Below are 21,262 nucleotides of genomic sequence, written 5' to 3' on the forward strand. Positions count from 1 at the left end.
GTTATTTTAAACTGTACTGATTCTACCATCCGAGTGCACATAAAACAATTAAGATGAAGTCTAATTATATTTTCTACGTTAATCAGTTTTACAGATTAATTCCCTAGTGAATTTGGTCTGAAACAATTGCCAGTTATCCTTAAATATGACTAAGTTTAACTGTTAGTACTTTATCTCATTTTATACCTGTACTTTAAGTAAAGTTTTAAGTTGAAATGTCATTATTTCTTTATCAGAAGGATTAAAGGAAACAGGAACCCAGTGGCTTGGTGGTTTAGGAAGAACACTTGGTAATGGTGGCTCACTAAATTTGGCCCTGGCATAGTTCTGATTAGTTTGAGACTTAAAAGTAACGTGGGACTTGATAAGCTAGAGTTCCAGTTTTGATTGTTTGGAAAATTTTCATTCTTCCCCCCATTTTGCATGGCCTGCCATGCAGCTGATGTTGAATCACAAGTATGTCCTCTTTCCTTTTTCTTGTGAACAGTCTTCATCTGGGAATTCTGATCCTTGGTCTTCCGTCTACTAAGCTGTTGTTGTTCTTACTAACATTTCTAGTTCGAGGGGCTGGAATGTTACACCTCTCTCCACCACCCATCTTCAGCTTCTTCATCACCTTTCAGTCTGCTTTTCTGATTGCAGGATTTCCACTGTCCTCTTCCTTGCTGCCACACCCAGGATAATAGATGTTGCTTTCTGACAGATCCTTTCCTTTGTCTCAATACAGAAGTTTTCATGGGCCAATCTGCTGAGTTCAGCCTAGGAGCTGAGGCCAACATCTGAGTCTCCTCAGCATGCAAGTTTGAGAGAAGTCTTAGTGACTTCAAGCCTGGGACTATGGCGGCGGCAGCTTCTGCTCAGCTTCAAAGCCCCCCTCCCCTTCCAGGGAGAGATGAAGCATGGAACAGGCGAAGCCCACGAGCACCCACGAGCTAGGCGCTGGCCACCTCAACATCTCAACTGACCTCCCCTAAATACGATTCTCTGGCTTCTGCAGAGTCTATGATCTACTCAGTGCATTTTTTTTTTTTTTAATAAAAAGTACTAGTTTCTGCTTAAAATAGTATGAGTTTGTTTCTGTTGCTTATAACAAGAACCTTAATTCATATAGAAACCAATGACAGAAGCAACTGCAGGCCAAAGCCTCTCAGGAAGCAATCATCATTTAGATGCTCTATGTGACAGCAAGAAAAATCCTTCAAGTATTAAAGGACAGAACTCTGGGAACGCATGCTGTACAGTGGCAAAATTCTAACCAGAATGGTATCTGAAAGTGCTCACTAAAGGTAAGACTTCGGAGAAACAAGCGGCAACTGACATAAAATGATATGAAAGCCACAAGGAACTGAAGAAATCTACAAGTGCATGGTTATTGCTGGATAGTTTAAAGAAAGAGAATGTCCAGCTCAGAGTCCTAAACTGCTGGCCAAGGATCAGCTGAAAACAAAAATCTTTCTATGATGGTACTTAGAAAAAGAACGTTACCCCTAGATTGAAATAGATCGTGTATCGAATCTCTAGCATATTCTGAGCCTCCCTTGCTAGAGGAAGTTGCCCTGCTTCTCTTTTTATGAATCTATCTTGCCTTACTTGAAGCTAATACAACAATTTACTTGCAAGAGTAAGTCAGTTCTTCACTTGCCCTCTGCCCTCCGTTTGTAAAAATACAACTATAATCAGAGCCACTTACAAACTCAGAGATTTTTGCTAATTTCTATTATGGAAAAAAATAAGATGGAATACCTAAGTGATATTCTGATGGTGCTGGATCAAATAGGACAGATTAAATTTTAGATTAGGCCGAAATTATCAATGTGGGTGAAATTACCAGAGATTCTGAAATTACATGGCTAGGGGAAATTTTACCTGTATGCTCCATTTTTATATTAAAAGCTGGTCCACTGAAGCCAGCAGAGGCAATCTGGTGTCCAGACCCGCTACAATAAGTCTTCAAGTAGGCCTGATGATGCAGAAAGCCACAAAAGCAGAAGGAACCAGATTATGTACCTGCAGCTGACTAAGAAATTTCGTTCATGGAAGTAAGAGGGCTCCTGAATGATGGCATGGGCTTTCCTGAATTGATATTGAAGATAGCCAGCCATGTTTCTAAACTCTATTGACCTGAAGAATTCATGATTCTGTGAGGTCTGCTGAGACCGCAAAACTTAAGGTATACAATGGGGATCCTTAGGTATTTGACTGCTCACCAGGCATGTATCATTAATCATTTCTGTATATTTTGCAACGATTGTAAAACTAAGTGACAGAAGTCTTAGCCAAGTCAGAGTAGTCGTTCTCATCAATGTACAAATATGGACTCACTTTTGTGGACTGCTTAGGGAACACAGCCCCATCTATCAACAGAAAATTGGATTAAAGATTTACTGAGCATGGTCCCACTCATCAGAGCAAGTCTCAAGATTCCCCCACGGCCAGTCCCTCCCATCATAAACTTTCCAGAAGCCTCTCATCCTCAGCCATCAGAGGGCAGACTGAATGAAAACCATAGTCACAGAAAACTAACCAAGGTGATCACACAGATCACAGCTTTGTCTAAGAGAAACTATGAGCCATGCCATGTAGGGCCACCTAAGACAGACAGGTCCTGGTGGAGAGGTCTGACAAAAAGTGGTCCACTGGAGAAGGGAATAGCAAACCACTTCAGTATTCTTGCCTTGAGAAGCCCATGCACAGTATGAAAAGGCAAAAAGATAGAACACTGAAAGATAAACTCCCCAGGTTCGTAGGTGCTGAACATGCTACTGGAGAAGAGTGGAGAAATAACTACAGAAAGAATGAAGAGATGGAGCCAAAGCGAAAACAACGCCCAGTTGTGGATGTGACTGGTGATGGAAGTAAAGTCCGATGCTGTAAAGAACATTGCATTGGAACCTGGAATGTCAGGTCCATGAACCAAGACAAATTGAAAGTGGTCAAACAGGAGAAGGCAAGAGTGAACATTTTAGGAATCAGTGAACTAAAATGGACTGTAATGGGCTTAATTTAATTCATATGACCATTATATCTACTACTATGGGCAAGAATCCCTTAGAAGAAATCGAGTAGCCATCATAAGTCAACAGAAGAGTCTGAAATGCAGTACTTGAGTGCAATCTCAAAAATAACAGAATGATCTCTGTTCGTTTCAAGGCAAACCATTCAATGCCACAGTAATCTAAGTCTATGCCCCAACTGCTAATACTGAAGAAGCTGAAGTTGAACGTTCTTTGATGACCTACAAGACCTTCTAGGACTATCATCCAAAAAAGATATCGTTTTCATCATACGGGACTGGAATGCAAAAGTAGGAAGTCAAGAGATAACAAGTAACAGGCAAGTTTGGCCTTGGAGCACAAAACAAAGCAGGGCAAAGGCCAACAGTTTTGCCAAGAGAACACACTGGTCTCTTCCAATTCACTGAACCCTCTTCCAACAACACAAGACATGATTCTACACATGGACATCACCAGATGGTCAATATTGAAATCAGATTGATTATATTCTTTGTAGCTGAAGATGAAGAAGCTGTCTACAGTCAGCAAAAACAAGACCGGAGCTGACTGTGGCTCAGATAATGAACTCCTTATTGCCAAATTCAGACTTAAATAGAGAAAGTAGGGAAAAACCATTAGGCCATTCAGGTATGACCTGAATCAAATCCCCTATGATTATACAGTGGAAGAGACAAATAGAGTTAAGGGATTAGATCTGATAGAGTATCTGAAGAACTATGGATGGAGATTCCTGACATTGTACAGGAGGCAGTGATCAAGACCATCCCCAAGAAAAAGAAATGCAAAAAGGCAAAATGGTTGTCTGAGGAGGCCTTACAAATAGCTGAGAAAAGAAGAGAAGCTAAAGGCAAAGGAGAAAAGGAAAGATATACCCATTTGAATGCAGAGTTCCAAAGAATAACACGGAGAGATAAGAAAGCTTTCCTCAGTAATCAGTGCAAAGAAATAGAGGCAAACAATAGAATGGGAAAGACTAGAGATCTCTTCAAGAAAACTAGAGATAACAAGCCAACATTTCATGCAAAGGTGGGCACAATAAAGGACAGAAATGTTATGGACCTAACTGAAGCAGAAGATATTAAGAAGAGGTGGCAAGAATACACAGAAGAACTATACAAAAAAGATCTCCATGACCAAGATAATCACGATGGTGTGACCACTCACCTAGAGCCAGACATCCTGGACTGCGAAGTCAAGTGGGCCTTAGGAAGAATCACTACGAACAAAAGATGCTCAGTTTGACTTACAATAAATGACATGTAAATGAAAACTAGAGAGAAATCATATCCTACCAATTAAATTGGCAAAATGCCAAAAGCAGGACATCCCACTCTATTGCTAAGGTTGTGGGAAAACCAGCAGTCTCATAAACTACTGGCTGGAGTACAAAAATGGAATGGCCTCTATGCTCTAAAATAATGTCTGTATTCATTCATCTGATGACAAATGCTTGTACCCTTTAATTCAGGCCTCTAGCCTAAAGATATATGTGTGTATACAAAACAATGCATGTACCAGGTGATTTACTGCAGCATTCTTTGAAATGGAAAAGATTGGAAATAATACATGTTCACTCTTTACTAATAGGAAGCTATCACTTTACGTTATATCCACACAACCCAATTCTGTGTGACTGTGAAAAAATTGTGAGCTTCATCCATTTACATAGAAGATATGTAGGATATATTAAGCGAAAAGCAAGGTACAGAAGAGTGTGCATAATATGCTGCTGCTTGTGTGAGAAAGGTGAGGGGGGGTAAGAGTATTTGTTGCTGTTGCTTATAAGCCCTCTTACCTGACAGAGTAAGAGTATATCTGTATCTATAAATATTTACACATACCTATAAATATTTTAATACATAATCAATTGTGTCTAAATTAAACTAAATATGAGTTCATACCAAGATCTCTAATTCTCATCCATTACCACATGGATCATTTTAACCTCCTCCCCTTGCTTCTCTGTAACCCCTCCTCCAACAATGAAAAACCTAACTAACTCTCAGGGGCCCTCATCCATTTAGTTAATTATTCAGTTTCAAGACATTCATGGTGGTATCAGAATTGTTAACACATATTCCTGCGGGAAACAACTTTATCAATCAGACTACAAGGTTTCTGTGCAAGGTTCCGATTTCCTTTAGACTTACAGACTGCATTCATTTCCAAGGTTACTTAGGTCAGCAACTTTTTCCCACTCCTTTTGGTGAGGCTGTTTCATAGACCTGTAACACATTTAGAGTCTTTTGTCACTTTCTGTATTCCATCCTGGGATACCCTTACCTCCTAAATGATCTTCTAAATACTTGCATACATTAAGAGTCATTCTTTGTCTTGTAAAGTTATAAGGCTTTTGACTAACACAGTGTCATGTATGCACCATTACAGTATCATAAAGAATTCATACCTTACAAAATCTGAAGTAACATTTTAAAAAGTTTTATGAGATATAAGCCTTACATGTAATAACTGTACTTACTTAAAGCAAGTGATGAGCAGTTTCAGATTGGAGATGCATCACTTTACAAGGCCTTCAGAAATATAAATCCCCGAAGGAATATTATCTACTCAAAGACAGATATAGAGATAAGTCACAAACCTAAAGGTTTTTTATTTTTTAACTCAACAGAAGAAATACACACTCATTGTAGAAAAATGACCACCGCAGGAGGCATGAGTTTGATCTCTAGTTAGGGAACTTAGATGCCACATGCTATGCGGTGCAGCCCCCTAAAACAGGTAAAAAATTTTTTTAAAAGAAAAATGACCAGAGATAAACAAAAAGGAATAAAATCACACATCATCCTGTCACTCAGAGATAATCTCTGTAATCACTTTAATGTCTATAATTCTCTTTAAAAAATGCATTTATCTAGTTTTTCAATAAAAAGAGATAAATGTTTAACACTATTGTTTTGCTACTCAGTACTGTTTTGTGTTAGTCATGAGGTTGGTCCTAAGAGTATAATTTTATTACCTTTTTGTCAGAGTATTCAATATTGTCAACATTTTTTCATATCAATCAATGTAATTCTTTAGCCTCATTCCTGATAGTTGGTTGCATAGTATTTTATTTTATGGATATAACAATTCATGTTACAAAGCTCTGTTTTGGAAAACTAAGTTATTCCCAGACTTTTTGCTCTTAGTTTGCTGAATTCTTGCATACATCCTCAATTCTTTTCTTGGGATAAGGTCCTAGAAGTGGAAACTACAGGGCAGTCTTGTCAGACAACTTCAAATCAGATCTCCCATCTCCAGTCTGCTTGTTGGGCCCCTGGGCTACTGAATTCCCTGCTGCGATGCAGATCAGGGGCCAGCTCACTCTGACCACTGCCTCGGAGAAGGAGAAGGTCTGAGCGGCCCACGACTCTCACCTCCAGGCAGGACTGAAGGTCACTTACAGTAAGGCCAGGGTGTTTCATCCATTGTCATTGTGGATAGTTTGCTTTCAAAATAGTCAAAACGTACCGACAGAAAGAAAGCCTTAAAATTGTAAAGTTTTAATTTGCAAAATGTTTTCATGTAAAATTTTAACCAGCATCCTGCTGCCATTTTGTTCCATATGTTAAACAATTTAATGTGTGGCACATTTGAGTGACTGAACTGACCAACATTGATGCAGTTAGGCCAAATATTGATTTTAAAATATAATATTTTATATTTAATAAATATCTGATTAATGTCTCTGATTGTAATGTATACCATACAGACTCAATTTCCATAGTGGGAACATATTCCAAGAATTCTTTACCAGTTGACTGTTTAGAACTAGAATGAATTTACCTATTGAAAGCGGTGTTATGAATTAGTTGTCAATCCCTCAATTCTCACATAAAACCCATCTGACTTCTAGTGTAGCTGCAATATTAATCAGGAGTTCCATGGTCTAGCTACAACTCCTACCCTAAAGATTATGCTGGATTATGGAGAGTTATGCTAAGAAGGCTTCCCTCACAGCACAGTGGGTAAAGAATCTGCCTGCAATGCAGGATTCAGGTCTCCAACAGGAAATTCCCTTGGGGAAGGAAATGGCAACCCACTCCAGTATTCTTGCCTGGAGAATCCCATGGACAGAGGAGTGTGGCGGGCTACAGTCCATGGGGTTGCAAGAGTCGGACACGACTTAGCAACTAAACCACCACATGCCAAGAAGGGAAGTTCCTCAAACAAGCCAGCCCCCTGCTCACTGATGTCCAGTCCCATGCAGTCCCTCCTGGGGACAGAGGCTCTGCTGCTGAACTGCAGATCCAGGCAGAAAATAAAATAGGCACCTCCTGCTGGGTGTGACTTTGTGGGGGAAACGCCTGCCTTCACGAGTGCTGGTTGGACCTTAACTGGCTCAGGCTTTTCCAAAGTTTCCATCTGGGACAGGGCCACCTGGGTAGCTGTGAGTCAAAGCAGCATGATGAGAACAGACTCCTCTTGGACACACCTTGGTGAGACAGGCCTGAAGTGACGCTCCCTCACATTTCACTTCCTCGGTGAACCTCCTCCTGACTTTTGCTATCTGTGGGCTCCCCGAGCACACAGGATGACGCAGACTGTGGTGCACTCACCTGTCACTGCCGTTTACACGTCTGTGTGCTTCACCTTGGCTCAGTGGGGCCCAATCCTGGCTGCACGTTGCAATTATCTAGAGAGCCTTAAACACTCCTGGTACCCAGGCTCTACCCCTGTCCAATGGAAGCACCGCCTCTGAAGGGGGAGCCCACACATCAAGGTGCCCTCCAATCTCCCCAAGGGATTCTAATATTCAACCAGGATTCAGAGCCACTTCCCTAAAGGAGTTCTTTGAAAGCAGGCACATGCTGATTCATCGTTTGTTAGATGAGCTAATAAATCTCTTAGCAGAGTGCTGGCCTACACTCAGCTCTGGACAGCTGGCTGGTAATAGTAGTGTAGCAGCAGCAGCAGTGGGAACTCCCCACTGGCCAAGCAGGCTTTCTGACACACAGTAGCCACCTTCCCACCAACTGAACTCACATAGAACTATATATTCTGAAGACAAAGAGAGCACAAGAAAAATGACCCTTTAAAGATGATTACATGGACCCCCTCCACTCTGTAAGCCTAGGTACCAGAGAAGTCTTGAAACTGGTAACCTGGATTTGCCTTTTCTTCTGTAAATCTTAGTACTATGGGCCTGCTTTTCACAGTGTGAGCATCTTGCTGTCCTGTATACAGGCAATTTGAAGAGTTTTTGAGTCTATGCGATTTTTACCAATGTAGTTAACAGGATAAATTCACGCAAAGTCTGAAGTTGAAGGTTCTGTCCCTGGCTCTGCCTCTTTCTAGCTGGGTGGCTTTGAGCAGGTTCCTCCAGCCTTCAGGGTCGCATTCATCTCTGAGTCCCTCTTCTCTGATTCGGAAACCTGGGTAAACCCTGTCTTGCACCATCTTGTCTGCTCCTGTGAGTCTGATGGATCAGGCTCGCAGTCAGGACTGTGCTGACCTCGTTCCTGGCCACCCGGCCCACCTGCTCAGCGAGGCTCTCTCCGAACCAATGCCCCAGAGGCCTCCCCACACCTGGGGTTGTCAAGGGAGGCTGTTAGTATCAGTCCGAAATTGTTCAACAGCCATGTGTGTTGAATAGTCTTGGAAACCAGTTGCCACTTACACATTTAGCCCAAAGGAAAAATACTCTGCTGTGGCCAAGGGGAAAGGGTAGTGCCATAAACAAATCTCTTCTTTGCTAGATGCTGGTTCTGGGGAATAAAGAGAACTCTAGGATCCAACTCAGGCTTTGGGGCATTTCTTTAAAAACAAAAACAGGACCATCTGATGTTTCAGTCAGCTTGGCCTTTGCCCTACTTGTCCTAATCAAGGGAGGTTTCTCAGCCTGGTGTGCTTCAAAACAGCTGGATAGATGCCAAAATCAGCCCCCCAACCCACCCATTCTGGTCAATTTTAAAATTCACAGAATCAATCGGAGAAATAAGGCCAATTCTAGTTAGGGATAAAATAACAGAATTGCCAACATTCTTTTGTTGTATTATTCAAGTGGGACTCTTTGGGTAGGACCATGGAATTCTTGCTTTAACCATAAACAGGCATGTTCTAGTGAAATTTGACCTGCATTTAAAAATTGGGAAGTGACAAAGCTTTTAAATCCATGTTGTGCGTTTCGAACTGCTGTGTTAGCTTGGGTTTCTTTTCATTTTGCTCTTGATTTTAAAGGGTTGTGGACTGATCTTGTTTTTAGGGTTTCCTGAGTGTCAAGTTGGTTTAATGAGATCAAATACACTCTAGAGTTGCCCATTAAATTCATCATCTAAATAAATTTGTTCTTCATGACAAAACAGGATTAAGAGAGTTAGCAACCTCTATTTTTCATCCACTTGGCCAACACATCCCTCTTGGCTCCCAGACTCCTTACGGTTAACAGTGATCACAATCATAGTTAGATGGCTGTGAAGTATTTCAGGTTGGCCTCCCCCTCGAGACTGCCAGCTCCACGTGGGCAGGGATGCTGTCCTGTTCATCACGGTGACTCTACACCCACCTAGCAGAATACCTTCCACCCAGGAGGTGCTCTCTGATATTGACAGAATAAGGAGTTTCTCCTGTGTGGGTGGCTTCCTCTCTGGCCCTTGTTTTACTCTACAAATTCATGGATCTTTTTCCTGGACATGATTCAGTCTCCTCTTGAATGGAGAGGCCAGAGACAATTCCCCCAGAACTCACTCCTCTCTGGAGGAGTGAACAGTGAGGGGTACTAAGAACTCAAGTCTGGGTCACTGAGGTCTTGTGACCCCCCTTCTAGCCACCTTCAAGAGCTTCTGGAGCTATGTGTTACCCCCACATACCCGTCTCTGGGGGCACAGCTGCAAGGGTCTGTTGCCCCTGGTCTCCAAGGAGCCACACAGAAGCGAGTGCCCCCCTGCTCATACCAGCTTGTGATTCCTGCCCCTCAGCAGGAATGCGGGCGCTGTCAGCGTGCATTCCCCGCATCACGTCTCAGCTCATGGTAGTCCAGTCCAAAGGGTTCAGACTGGATGTGTGGTTCAGCACATATGGAAGTACTGCCACCTCTTCCTGATGCTAAGTCTGTGACTTCAGTTTTCTGCTGGTGGTTCACTCGGCCCGTTTCTGTTCAATGACACTCCTTTCCCCTACTCCAGTGGTTCATGGCCTTCGAGCCTACGAGTTACTGCTCTTGGTGGACTCACGAAATTAGATTTTCCAGTTTTCCTTTGCTTGAGGTAAGTTTCACAAGTTAGGAATCTGCTCAGACACCAGTTTTCCTAATTTCTATCTCTGTGTGAGAAACACCATCTACAGTACTTCATTGTCTGAGCAGACAAGTCTGATTATACCATTGGGGAAACATCAGGTGCCTTTGAAATGATGTTCCCTCGTTTTCCACTCGCTATGTAGAAAAAGTACTGAGTTCACCGGTAGTATCTGGGGATGTGTATGCAGCTATCTACATTTTTTTTCCTGTATATCCAGCGGATTTTGTTAACCTTTGTGCAAGTTCAATCATCATTTTCTTAAAATGTGAATGGCAAGCCTGTACTTTAAACACAAATGTTGTGTGAACTCTGCTAGTTTTCTTACCTGCTAAACTAGGATAGGACATACCTCAGTGGGCTGTTGCCAGGACTGAATGAATACATACATGAAAAGTGCTTGGCCTACAGTGGACACTCAATACATACTATTATCTGGTCCTGGCTGTGGAGTGTAGTAACCTCTGTGAGGGCAGAGATTTGTGTTTGCTTTGATCTTTGCCGTCTTCCAGAGTTGGAGAAGGCAATGGCACCCCACTCCAGTACTCTTGCCTGGAAAATCCCGTGGACGGAGGAGCCTTGTAGGCTGCAGTCATGGGGTTGCTAGGAGTCGGACACGACTGAGTGATTTCACTTTCACTTTTCTGCCCTGGAGAAGGAAATGGCAACCCACTCCAGTGTTCTTGCCTGGAGAATCCCAGGGACGGGGGAGCCTGGTGGGCTGCCGTCTATGGGGTTGCACAGAGTTGGACACGACTGAAGCGACTTAGCAGCAGCAGTAAAGTCAGGAATAAGGCCTGGCGCATACCAAATATACTGAGTCAATCCATCATATTAGTTTACAGACCAAAGGAAATACTCCCTATACCCACAGTCCTGCTTTGCGCTCTCCTCTGTGTGTAACACCATTTCTGCTGGTTAAATCACAACCCCTCAATGCTCAATTTAAATGCCACCAGAATGAAGCTGTTCCTAATCATCCCAGGAGGAAGTCTTTCCCTAGACTACACTCTCACGGTACACTGTGTGAACTACCCTTCAACACTTAGCAGTTTTCTCTCTTCTATTTTGTGAACAACTTGAGGAAGTTACCATACCACTACTCAAGACTAGAATATTACCCGACAGCATTGTTTCTTGAATCTATGTATACATGATTCTCAAAAACGGAACATTAGCCTTGATAACCAAGAGCACTGCAATGCTGTGGCAGTCTTTGCTAGGATTAGCTCTGTATGAAGGCACAGTCCCACCTGCAGTGGGGCCAGGGATAGATACGGAAGAGGCCCCGTGAGTAGAGTTTGCCTGTGTGCACAAGTTCCCCAGTTATGGGCCATGCCCTCAACTTTTACCAGTCACTTCCCATAGGATGGGATTTGGACCTAGGTTTAAGGCACTTAGGAGAAGCAGTAATAATACCTTAAAGGACTTGGCCTTACTTGATCAAGTAAGGTTCTGCTGTTGTTTTTCAGTTGCTAAGCCATGTCCAAATCTTGGTGACCTTACGTTCCGCAGCACCCTAGGCTTCCCTGTCCTTCACTATCTCCCAGAGTTAGATCAAATTCATGTTCATCAAGTTGGTCATGCTATTTAAGCATCTCATCCTCTGCTGCCCTCTTCTTTTGCCTTCAACCTTTCCTAGCATCACGGCCTTTTGTAATGAGCTGGCTCTTTGCATCAGGTGGCCAAAGTACTAGAGCTTCAGCTTCAGCATCCGTCTTCAGATGCATATTCAGAGTTGATTTCCTATAGGACTGACTGGTTTGATTTCCCTGCAGTCCAAGGGACTCTCCTGAGTCTTTTCCAGCGCTACAAATCAGAAGCATCAATTCTTTGGTGCTCAGTATTCTGTATCTGACATCTCTACAAGCCTACTGGAAAAATCACAGCTGTGACTATACACACTTTTGTTAGCAAAGTGATGTCATTGCTTTTCAATGTGCTGTCTAGGTTTGTCATAGCTTTCCTTCCAAAGAGCAAGCGCCTTTGAATTTCATGGCTGCGGTTACTGTCCACAGTGTTTGGAGCCCAAGAAAAGAGTCTGTCACTGCTTCTATTTTTCCCCCTTCTATTTGCCATGAAGTGATGGGACTGGATGCCATAATCTTAGTGCTTTGAATGTTGAGTTTTAAGCCAGCTTTTCACTCTCCTCTTTCACTCTCATCAAGAGGCTCTTTAGTTCCTTTTCACTTTCTGCCATTTTAGTGGTATCATCTGCATATCCAAGGTTTTTGATACTTCTCCTGGCAATCTTGATTCCAGCTTGTGCTTCATCCAGCCTGTCATTTCAAATGATGTACTCTCCGCATGTAAGCTGAATAAACAGGGTGACAATATACAGCCGTCATACTCCTTTCCCCATCTGGAACCTGTCCGTTGTTCCATGTTGCTTGGTTCTAATTGTTCCTTCTTGCTTTGCATACATGTTTCTCAGGAGACAGGGAAGGTGGTCTGGTATTCCCACCTCTTGAAGAATTTTCCAATTTGCTGTGATCCACATAGTCGAAGGCTTTAGCATAGTCAATGAAGCAGATGTAGATGTTTTTCTGGAATTCCCTTGCTTTCTCTATGATCCAATGAATGTTGGCAACTTGATCCCTAGTTCCTCTGCTTTTTCTAAACCCCGCATGTACATCTCGAAGTTCTTGGTTCACATACTGCTGAAACCTAACTGGGAAGGATTTTGAGCATAATCTTACTTGCATGTTAAATGAGCACAATTGTCTGGTAGTTGGAACATTCTTTCAACTGCCCTTCTTTGGGGCTGGAATGAAAACTGACTTCCAGTCCTGTGGCCATTGCTGTTTTTTCCAAATAAGGTAACATGTATAAACATTTTGGTAATTATTATAGAATATTACTCATTGCTGTTGAAAAAAAGTATCAAAGCATATTTAGATAAAAATGGGAGGGGTAGGTCACTTGGAGTGCATACTAATGAGAGCAAGCCAACTGATGTAACTATGCAAGTACCCTGAGTAGACCTACTCAAGTTTGAAGGATCATTCAATAACAATATAAAGATGAGAAAGATCATACTCATATTGAAAAACGTTGCTTTTAAAGAATGCCAGTAACTTACCAGTTATTCCTATATTTTGTTTTGGTCCTTATAACCAGTGTCAGAGACTGGATAAATTATACTATTTTCACTTGACCCTTTAGAGAAGTTCCAGTCTTCCACTCCCATAGTGATGGCAGTGAGATGTAACCTTGATAAGGGAAAGAATCTGCTTTTGAACTCTGCAATATTTAGCACGGTACAACACTGTAAACTGTTGGAAATGTTCAGGCCTTGAGAAATTTGCTTTAATGATTTTAGAAAACTGATTGGGATTTGGTCAATAGTTATTTAATCAATGTTAAATTTCCTGAACAACATTCCTGATTCAGCCAGGGCTTCCTGCTCCATTTTAGATCAATGATGCACCCTCAGAGGGAGTCTTGGGACTTCTCTGGCAGTCCAGTGGTTAAGACTGTGCTTCCAATGCTGGGGGCATGGGTGTGATCCCTGGCCAGGGAACTAAAATCCCAGGTGCCCTGTGGTGTGGCTAAAAAAATAAAGGGGGGTGTGTGTGTAGTTCTGAGCTGTTTATAAAATAACGTATTTCCTGTAAGGCATCAGCCATTTTTTGACTGGACAATACACGGGCATATGCTATTTAAGATTTAGATTGTAAGAGACAACTAAATCTCCAGCCCACATTCTACTCTGGCCAGTCTTTCCGAGGTTATCTTATAGGGCTCAAGAGATTTCTTGGTGTCTGGAGAAAATACTTCAGCAAATGGCCTTCTTCAGTAGCTACTGCACATGTAGCTTTGCAGTGTGACTTCAAGTTACTCAGCAGCCTGACGCTTCATGAATATGACTCTTCATATCTCTCATAAAATCTAAGGTCCTAATTCATGGTTACCCCAGCGATTGGAATCTCATGCAGCTGTGATATTCTGACCATTATTCAGATGCTCATCACTGAGCCAATGAGATGTTTCTGTTGAACCCCAGCTGTAGATAAATACAAGTCACTATAAAGCTCAATTAAGGAGAAATGCTCTTCAATTTCCTAGTCCATTTATCACTGTTGGCTTCAGGAGTTCAGGGAGACAGCACTCATGCAGCAGTGCTTTTGTCTCAAGTTCTGCCACTTAATCTACAACATAAAGAAAATGAATTTCTCTTCTAATTGGCCATCATTTCTAATATACCATCATTTTAATCCTGGGTAAATCCACTATACACAAGAACTTGAACTCACAATACATCCTTAAATGGAACTGAGATGAGACTTCTAGAATGTTACAATGAAAATTATACCCAAAAGGTGATGTTTAACTCATAGACTACTTTGTATGGACTCTGTGATGTCCACATGTGAAGTTCTATGTGAAGGTCATAGGGACTATAGTCTCAGAAGATACTTGAGACATAAGGAAACATGGGTAAAATTGTGTCCTAAGCCTAAGAAATAATTTCAGTCATGCTAATAGGATACCCTCCTGATTTAGATGATGTTTTTTGGTCTGTTTTTCGGAGAGGTTTCTTTTAGTAAGACTCAAGCACTGTCCTGCGTGCTGTAGTCCGTGGGGTGGCAAAGAGTCGGACACGACTGAGTGACTGAACAAGAAATTGTCCATTCACTGACTCTGCAATACAAACCAGCATCAGCTTCACAAAGTTACAGTAACTCTAGTATTTAATAGTTTCACTTAAAAAAAAGAAAAAGAAATCCAAGTGCCAGATTAGCTGTTTAGGAATTTTATAGAAATAGGCTCTTCACTCAGATATCTCCAATTAGCAACACACAGACCCAGTTTTGTCTCATTTTGTTTTCAACTTCTAACAGAGTCCTCTCAGTTTAGATGTCAAGTCACCTGATTCAGGAGTTTTTGTTTGTGGTTAAAATATGACAGATTAAAAAATTCAGAGTATCTTTTAAACATCATCTTATTTTGCTAGCGCCTTGATTCTGTAACTGTTTTCATTTGTGGTACTATTATGTTTGCCAGTTTAAGGCTATGTTTATGGTTAGAAAATTATTAATTTCACTTGTATCAGAGCTTTTTGTATACAGATAATATGGCAAAAAACATTTCATGTTTGATCTGAAAAAACTACAGCACTATATGTCACAGAATTCTCATCTGATATTAACTCAGCAAATTTTTAATTGAAGAGGACTGTTTATGAAAGTTTTCAGGACTATTTAAATAAAGAAATTAAATGGCAACAATTTAAAGCAGGGCGGGGACAAGTCGTCCAGCCAGAGAGAAGGCTGATTCCAGAAGCAGCAGTGTGCATGGAGTCCAAGAGAGCAGTACATGGATTTGCCCTCAATACCAAGTAAAGCCGGATTTTCAGTCTAAGTGATGGCTTCCAGGGCCAGGGACGGCCGAGCTGTCATTACAGAAGGAAAGAACATGTGATGGGGTCCTTGACCCTGCTCTTTCTTTACAACCTCAGCCGACAGGATGGAAGTCAAGGGATAACTCACTGGGCTGCTCACCACTTCCCATTACTAGTCCTTATTCTCTCTAGAGGCTGTTTTTCCCAAATCCAAATTAATATATTCTGAGAATTTTACTGACTCAGACTGACTAAATCAGTTACCTGAAGGCTATACAATTCTGGTTCACAGACTCCAGAAGGACTGTAAGCCATCCAATATAAAGCGTACGGCCTCTTAAGAGTAGCTCCCTAGTAGGAGGGGCAATGTCTATAGACACACAGTATGGTTTTGCGTTAAAGTGTACAACCAGTAGGGGCTGTGCATTTTGCAGAAGGGGAACAATCAATTTCAAGTTCTATAAAATGTTTTACTATCATAAAGAAATTATATATAATAAAACACTGTTTTCAGACTTGCCTCACCAAAAACATGTCAATAATTAAGATATTATATACACACAGAAATAAATGATTTTCAAAGACAAATCTGCTTCTTCAAAGTTCAGAGCCTACCACTTAATCTGTGAGTATTTTAATTTATAAAATAATACCTAATAATTTTCTTAAGTATTATAGGGCTTCCCAGGTAGTGCTAGTGATAAAGAACCCACCTGCCAATGCAGGAAATAAGAATCATGGGTTTGATCCCTGGGTTGCAAAGATCCCCTGAAGGAGGGCACAGCAATCCACTCTAGTATTCTTGCCTGGAGATTCCCACAGACAGAGGAGCCTGGTGGGCTATGGTCCACAGGGTTGCAAAGAGTTCGACAAGACTGAAGTGACTTAGCATAGCACATTAAGTATTCTATTTTGGAGACATAAAACCAAAGGCTATTTTGAAAGAAACATTATTTTCTTCTGTGCTGCTATTAACACATGTAGTAAAATCATTTAAGACTGAAGGGGATACAGTTCTGCTTATACACTTTTATCAATGAGGATGGTTTACAGGAAGAGTACAGCACAGAAAGTTCAAAGAATTATATCCACACTGCAGAAGTTCCAGGTGCCAAACCGACCTTAAGTTTAACCTGTCTGCCAGTTAGTTACCACTATTATCACCTTTTATTACTTGCACTTATTCTACTGGAAGACCCATTAAGAAGCCAAAAAAGTTTTAAATATATTAACTGTTAAAAACAACAAAGAAGCGTTTAAAGAAAGAATATATTTGAACCATATAAACAAACAAAAAGGTATTACATAAGAAAAATAATGTAACAATTTATGTAAGTACCTAACATATGAGCATGCTCTTACATCTAAAACAAAAAATAAAAAGGTAACATTGGTACTATATATATATATTTGACAAGTGTGCATTAAAGAATTCTCTAATATAAAACATTTAAAATGTGGAGAATATTTTGTCAAGACACAGAAAACAACTGTTAAGATAGGCACACCCACAATTCTTGTAAAAACGTGCTTATGGAAGATAAAGTTGATCTGAGCATTCATTTCTCAGATGCAAAGAAGCTATGAAACTGTAAATCACTGGATATTGCCTCCCACTTTTGCACTGTTTGAGTTTCAACACTGATTAGTGTAAATTATGAATTACACAATTAGTTTTATTTTTAAAATCTTAGTGTTTCTGCCAAGGTTCCATATAAAATGCATCTATTTAGTACGAATACTTAAAACAGCAACATAATTTGTATAAAAGTTACTTTCCAATTTTTTTTAAAGCACTACTGTTTAGAAAGTAGTTATTATAACAAATAGTGCTCTGGAAAATCTGAAACTATAAATCAATATGCTCCATCAACCATAAGTAGATCTAATAAGCCCTAACTAAAAAGAACACAAATGTAAAAAGCTGATAAATTTAAAGATTATAAAATTGGTTTATTGTAAAAGCAATTCAAGAATACCCAGTTAAAATCTTATTCCAATGCCACCCAATACAACCAAGAAGCAGTTAAACACTTTTACATTAGGAACAAGGACAAAAAAAAACAAGAAAGACCACATCAAGACTGTGATTCAAATTCAGAAAGAGAAAGGCTTAGGTCTCCTTCAGGTCAGTACAACGGTTACGATTAGGTCAAAGCACCATGTCCTTCAGACATCACGGTGCTGCCACAACACTGAGGTATAACTGGGTAAATCCAAATCGAGGGGGAATGAAGAACTCCGTATTTTTGTTTTGTGGGTGTACTTAAGTGATTGAAATTTTAGGAACAACTGCTTTTAATGACAGCAATATACAAGACAAGTTTTTATTGAAGAAAAAGAAGCTTATAAAGTTCTCTATCAAGGTCCCACTAAATCTTCACAATCCCCCTCCCATTTTCCCACCCTTTCCCCTAATCTAAAGCTACTCTGCTGATATATAAGATGAGATCTTAATTTGTGGCTTAATGGCAAATTGTAGGCACTCCTTCTAAGTAGCTTTGATCTTCTGCATATAAAAAAGCCAACATGCTGTATCATTCATCCATAAACTCAATTATGCATTCTAGGCAGAAATTCATTATTCCTCTAAAAAAAAAAATCAATACATCTATCTGCACAGTGGCCATTTCCCCCCAGACTTAATTCAAGATTTAATCTTTCTGCTGTTTTAATAATAGCCTTAGAGTCAATTATTACGAATGATCAACCTATGAATCAATATATATAACACAATGACTGCATTTTGAGCACTGAAATCACCTAATATAAAACTTTACTTCCAACTTTTGCAATCCTCTAAACTGAAGGGTCAAAATACTTACATTTTGTAATCAGAAAAAAAAACGAACAAACCCCACCTGAGGTTTTCCTAAGCTGAGGCTTTTCATAGCAGTTTTAGCCAGGAAAAGAGAGATTTTATGTCTTATAAACCCTTGAAAATAAGGGCTTACTCTATAAACACTGAAAGACCCTTAATCGTAGAGGTGCTAGCTGATGCCACTGTAATTCACAAGCAAGTATTACTTCATAGCTTATACTGAAGGGTTGATTCATGCTCATTTTGTTCCTTTAAAAATACTCTTTGGAAAACATTATTATTCCTGTAGACACATACTCTAGTTATATCTCTTCCAGTAAAAATAAAAGTATAATCATGATCATCTCTATTTCTTTGCTAAAATCAACTAGTAATATACATTAATCTGATCACTTTACCAGCTAACTTATGACCTTACAGTATCCCATATACTATCCAGGGTAAATTCTCAGCATATAGAAGTAGGAGCAAGTCTTATAAGTAAAAACAATTTTGTAGGCAATATTTCAATGTAGTGTTTAATGTGTTCATTATAAAAGAGAACTAAACTACTAGATTTTACTTCCAAAACTAAGGCAAAGGTACTCTTCCAAAGCTAAAGGGGATAATAAAGCCATTTCTTGTTTACTTCTTTCAAATTCAGCAGATAATATCCACTGTGTGCCCAGAGGGCATACAAGACTCCTGGAGGCACTATCCATAAGAACAGCCCTTTCTAGAACACTAAACCACCACCAACTGCACACTACCCCAACCGGATTTAAACTATTTGTGAAATATAAACTACTAGTCTTGTATTCTAAATGCATACATTCATAGCTACCATTTTAAAATAAATTGGAAAGTAGGGAAAACTAAAAAAAAAAAGATACATTCTGCTATCACACTATTATAAACATTATTAAGTGTGTGTGGGTATATATAAAGAGAGCTGATTACCAAGATTTAAATAAGATGGTAAAAAAACCCAGGACATGTAGATTTACCAAAGGAACTATAATAGCTGTCCCGAGCTACAAGTATAAACAGATGCACTACAATGGTAATTTGCCTTAGATTCTGAGGAAAAAAGAAAAAAACAAAACAAAACCCCTAAGACAATAAAAATTCCGATGAAGACCAAAAAAAAAAAAAGAAAAACAAACAAAAACCCCACAATAAAACCCACCAAAATCTATACTAGAGTATGTGGCAATAATTAATATATTTCTATGGAAATTATCTCAAGCCTTAGAAGCTCCTAAAATAAAATCAAGGTCACTATGTGACTAATGATAGCACTAGGAGGAAAAAAAACCCACTGAAAGTAAAACAGTCTTCAGCCTTGGTTTCAGCTAGCTCTTCAAATCAGTCTAAGTACTAAACATCAGATACAACATTTTTGGCTTGTTAGACCAGTAAGTCATGTTTTCCCACTGGCCAAAGGCAGCTGAAGAACAGTTGCTTGAACAAACTAAATGCTGTGACATGAAGCATTTGACTTCCAAGTCTGAGTATTTAGTTAAAACGATTGGTGAACATCTAACTGGGCAAAAGGAATGGCATCCATCATCCAAACAGGCTCACTTTCCCCAGCCCCCAAAACAAACAGTAGTTATAATAGCAAAAGAAACAAAAGTTTGTTTTTGATTCCTTAGAGCCAACTATGGAAGAGGTCAGCAATATATTAACAGCAGCAATGGACAAGAAGAGCAAAATAGTGGATGAAAGAATCCTGCTGGACGTTTGTTCATCTTTTTCTGTATTAGCCAGAAGACTGCCCCTGGCTTAACTGGAAATTTCAGGTATAGGTCTTATCTCCTTAGATCCTTCACAGATTTAGAATTCAGTCTACCTGAGGGCTCTATAACCATGTAAGAAAGCTTTCTTTATCTAGCTTGGTGGCGGCCAAAACAGACTCCATGTCGTTGAGGATGTCGGAGCTCAACGCTTCTTGCAGGCTCGGCATCAGCTCCTCCCCTTCTATGTTCATCCCATCTCCCTCCAGGGTTCCGAGGTCCACGTTTGTCCCAGGAATGGCTTCAAGATAGTCTGGGAAACGGTTCTGCTGGGAGGGCAGGGTGCTTTGGTTGATAGTGTCACCTAGATGGACCAGAGAGAGACAGAAAGAAAACAGGTCCCTTTGAAAAGCTGACATCGTGACACACGTAGGGAAAGAAACGCATTCCTGATGGACTTCCTCCACTGATGCCCACAGTTTACTTTAGGCCAAACAACCTACAGAGAGCAAAGTAACAATGCCAAGTCTCCTTCAGCTTCATGTGTTCAGATACTGAACAAGTCTGACTGCTTATTCCTGCGTGGTCAGCACTGAAGAGGGTCCTGGGAAGAAATTCGCTGAAACATTATATACTCAAGAGAGAGAGGACAGATAGGACACAACTGTATCAGTACTTTTCGTCGAAACATTATATACAGCGAGAGAGAGCGAGCGCAGGTGTGACTCAACAGCGTCAGTACCCGACTGCTCCAGGCGTGCACCGCCACAGTAAGGGAAAACAAAGATGCATGGGTATGCCTGTCTTTCTCGCAAGTACACACTGGGGAACAGAATAAAATAAAAAGGCTGCATGAAACTCTATCCCACTCTCAGGAGATTCACATTCACAATAGTAAAACCACGCCTCCCAGAAGTCCTTGGAAAAGTAAGTCTTCCTAGCTTTCTTTGCTTACTGGTCTCCCAAACTTACCTGGCCAAGAAACCTTTTTTGCCCATGATGACGTTAACATTCATGAACACTTCCATGGACTAGGCTTTCAGAAAAACTAACATAAACCATTAATTGTTATAAAAGTTTAGAGAGAAGGGAGAAACGGGGGAGAGAGGAATAAGGAAAGGTGTTATGAA

At 40.4% G+C, this 21,262-nt stretch overlaps 1 protein-coding gene and 1 pseudogene across 8 annotated transcripts in view; both read right to left on the bottom strand.

Moving 5' to 3' along the window:
• Positions 1–35: 35 nt before the first annotated feature.
• On the bottom strand, positions 36–17,983 carry LOC101120435 (proline-rich nuclear receptor coactivator 2-like; annotated as a pseudogene).
• Positions 16,844–21,262, bottom strand: part of YAP1 (Yes1 associated transcriptional regulator) — a 140,771-nt gene continuing 136,352 nt past the window's right edge. For 7 of the 8 annotated variants that reach the window (XM_015100723.3, XM_015100725.3, XM_015100721.3 and 4 more), the window contains one exon: positions 16,844–20,496. In XM_015100723.3, coding sequence (XP_014956209.2) covers positions 20,258–20,496 — 239 coding nt within the window. In that variant the 3' untranslated portion in view covers positions 16,844–20,257. 8 annotated transcript variants of the gene reach the window in all.

This window comes from Ovis aries, chromosome 15 (assembly GCF_016772045.2).
Source record: "Ovis aries strain OAR_USU_Benz2616 breed Rambouillet chromosome 15, ARS-UI_Ramb_v3.0, whole genome shotgun sequence".
In the NCBI taxonomy this organism is placed as follows: domain Eukaryota; kingdom Metazoa; phylum Chordata; class Mammalia; order Artiodactyla; family Bovidae; genus Ovis; species Ovis aries.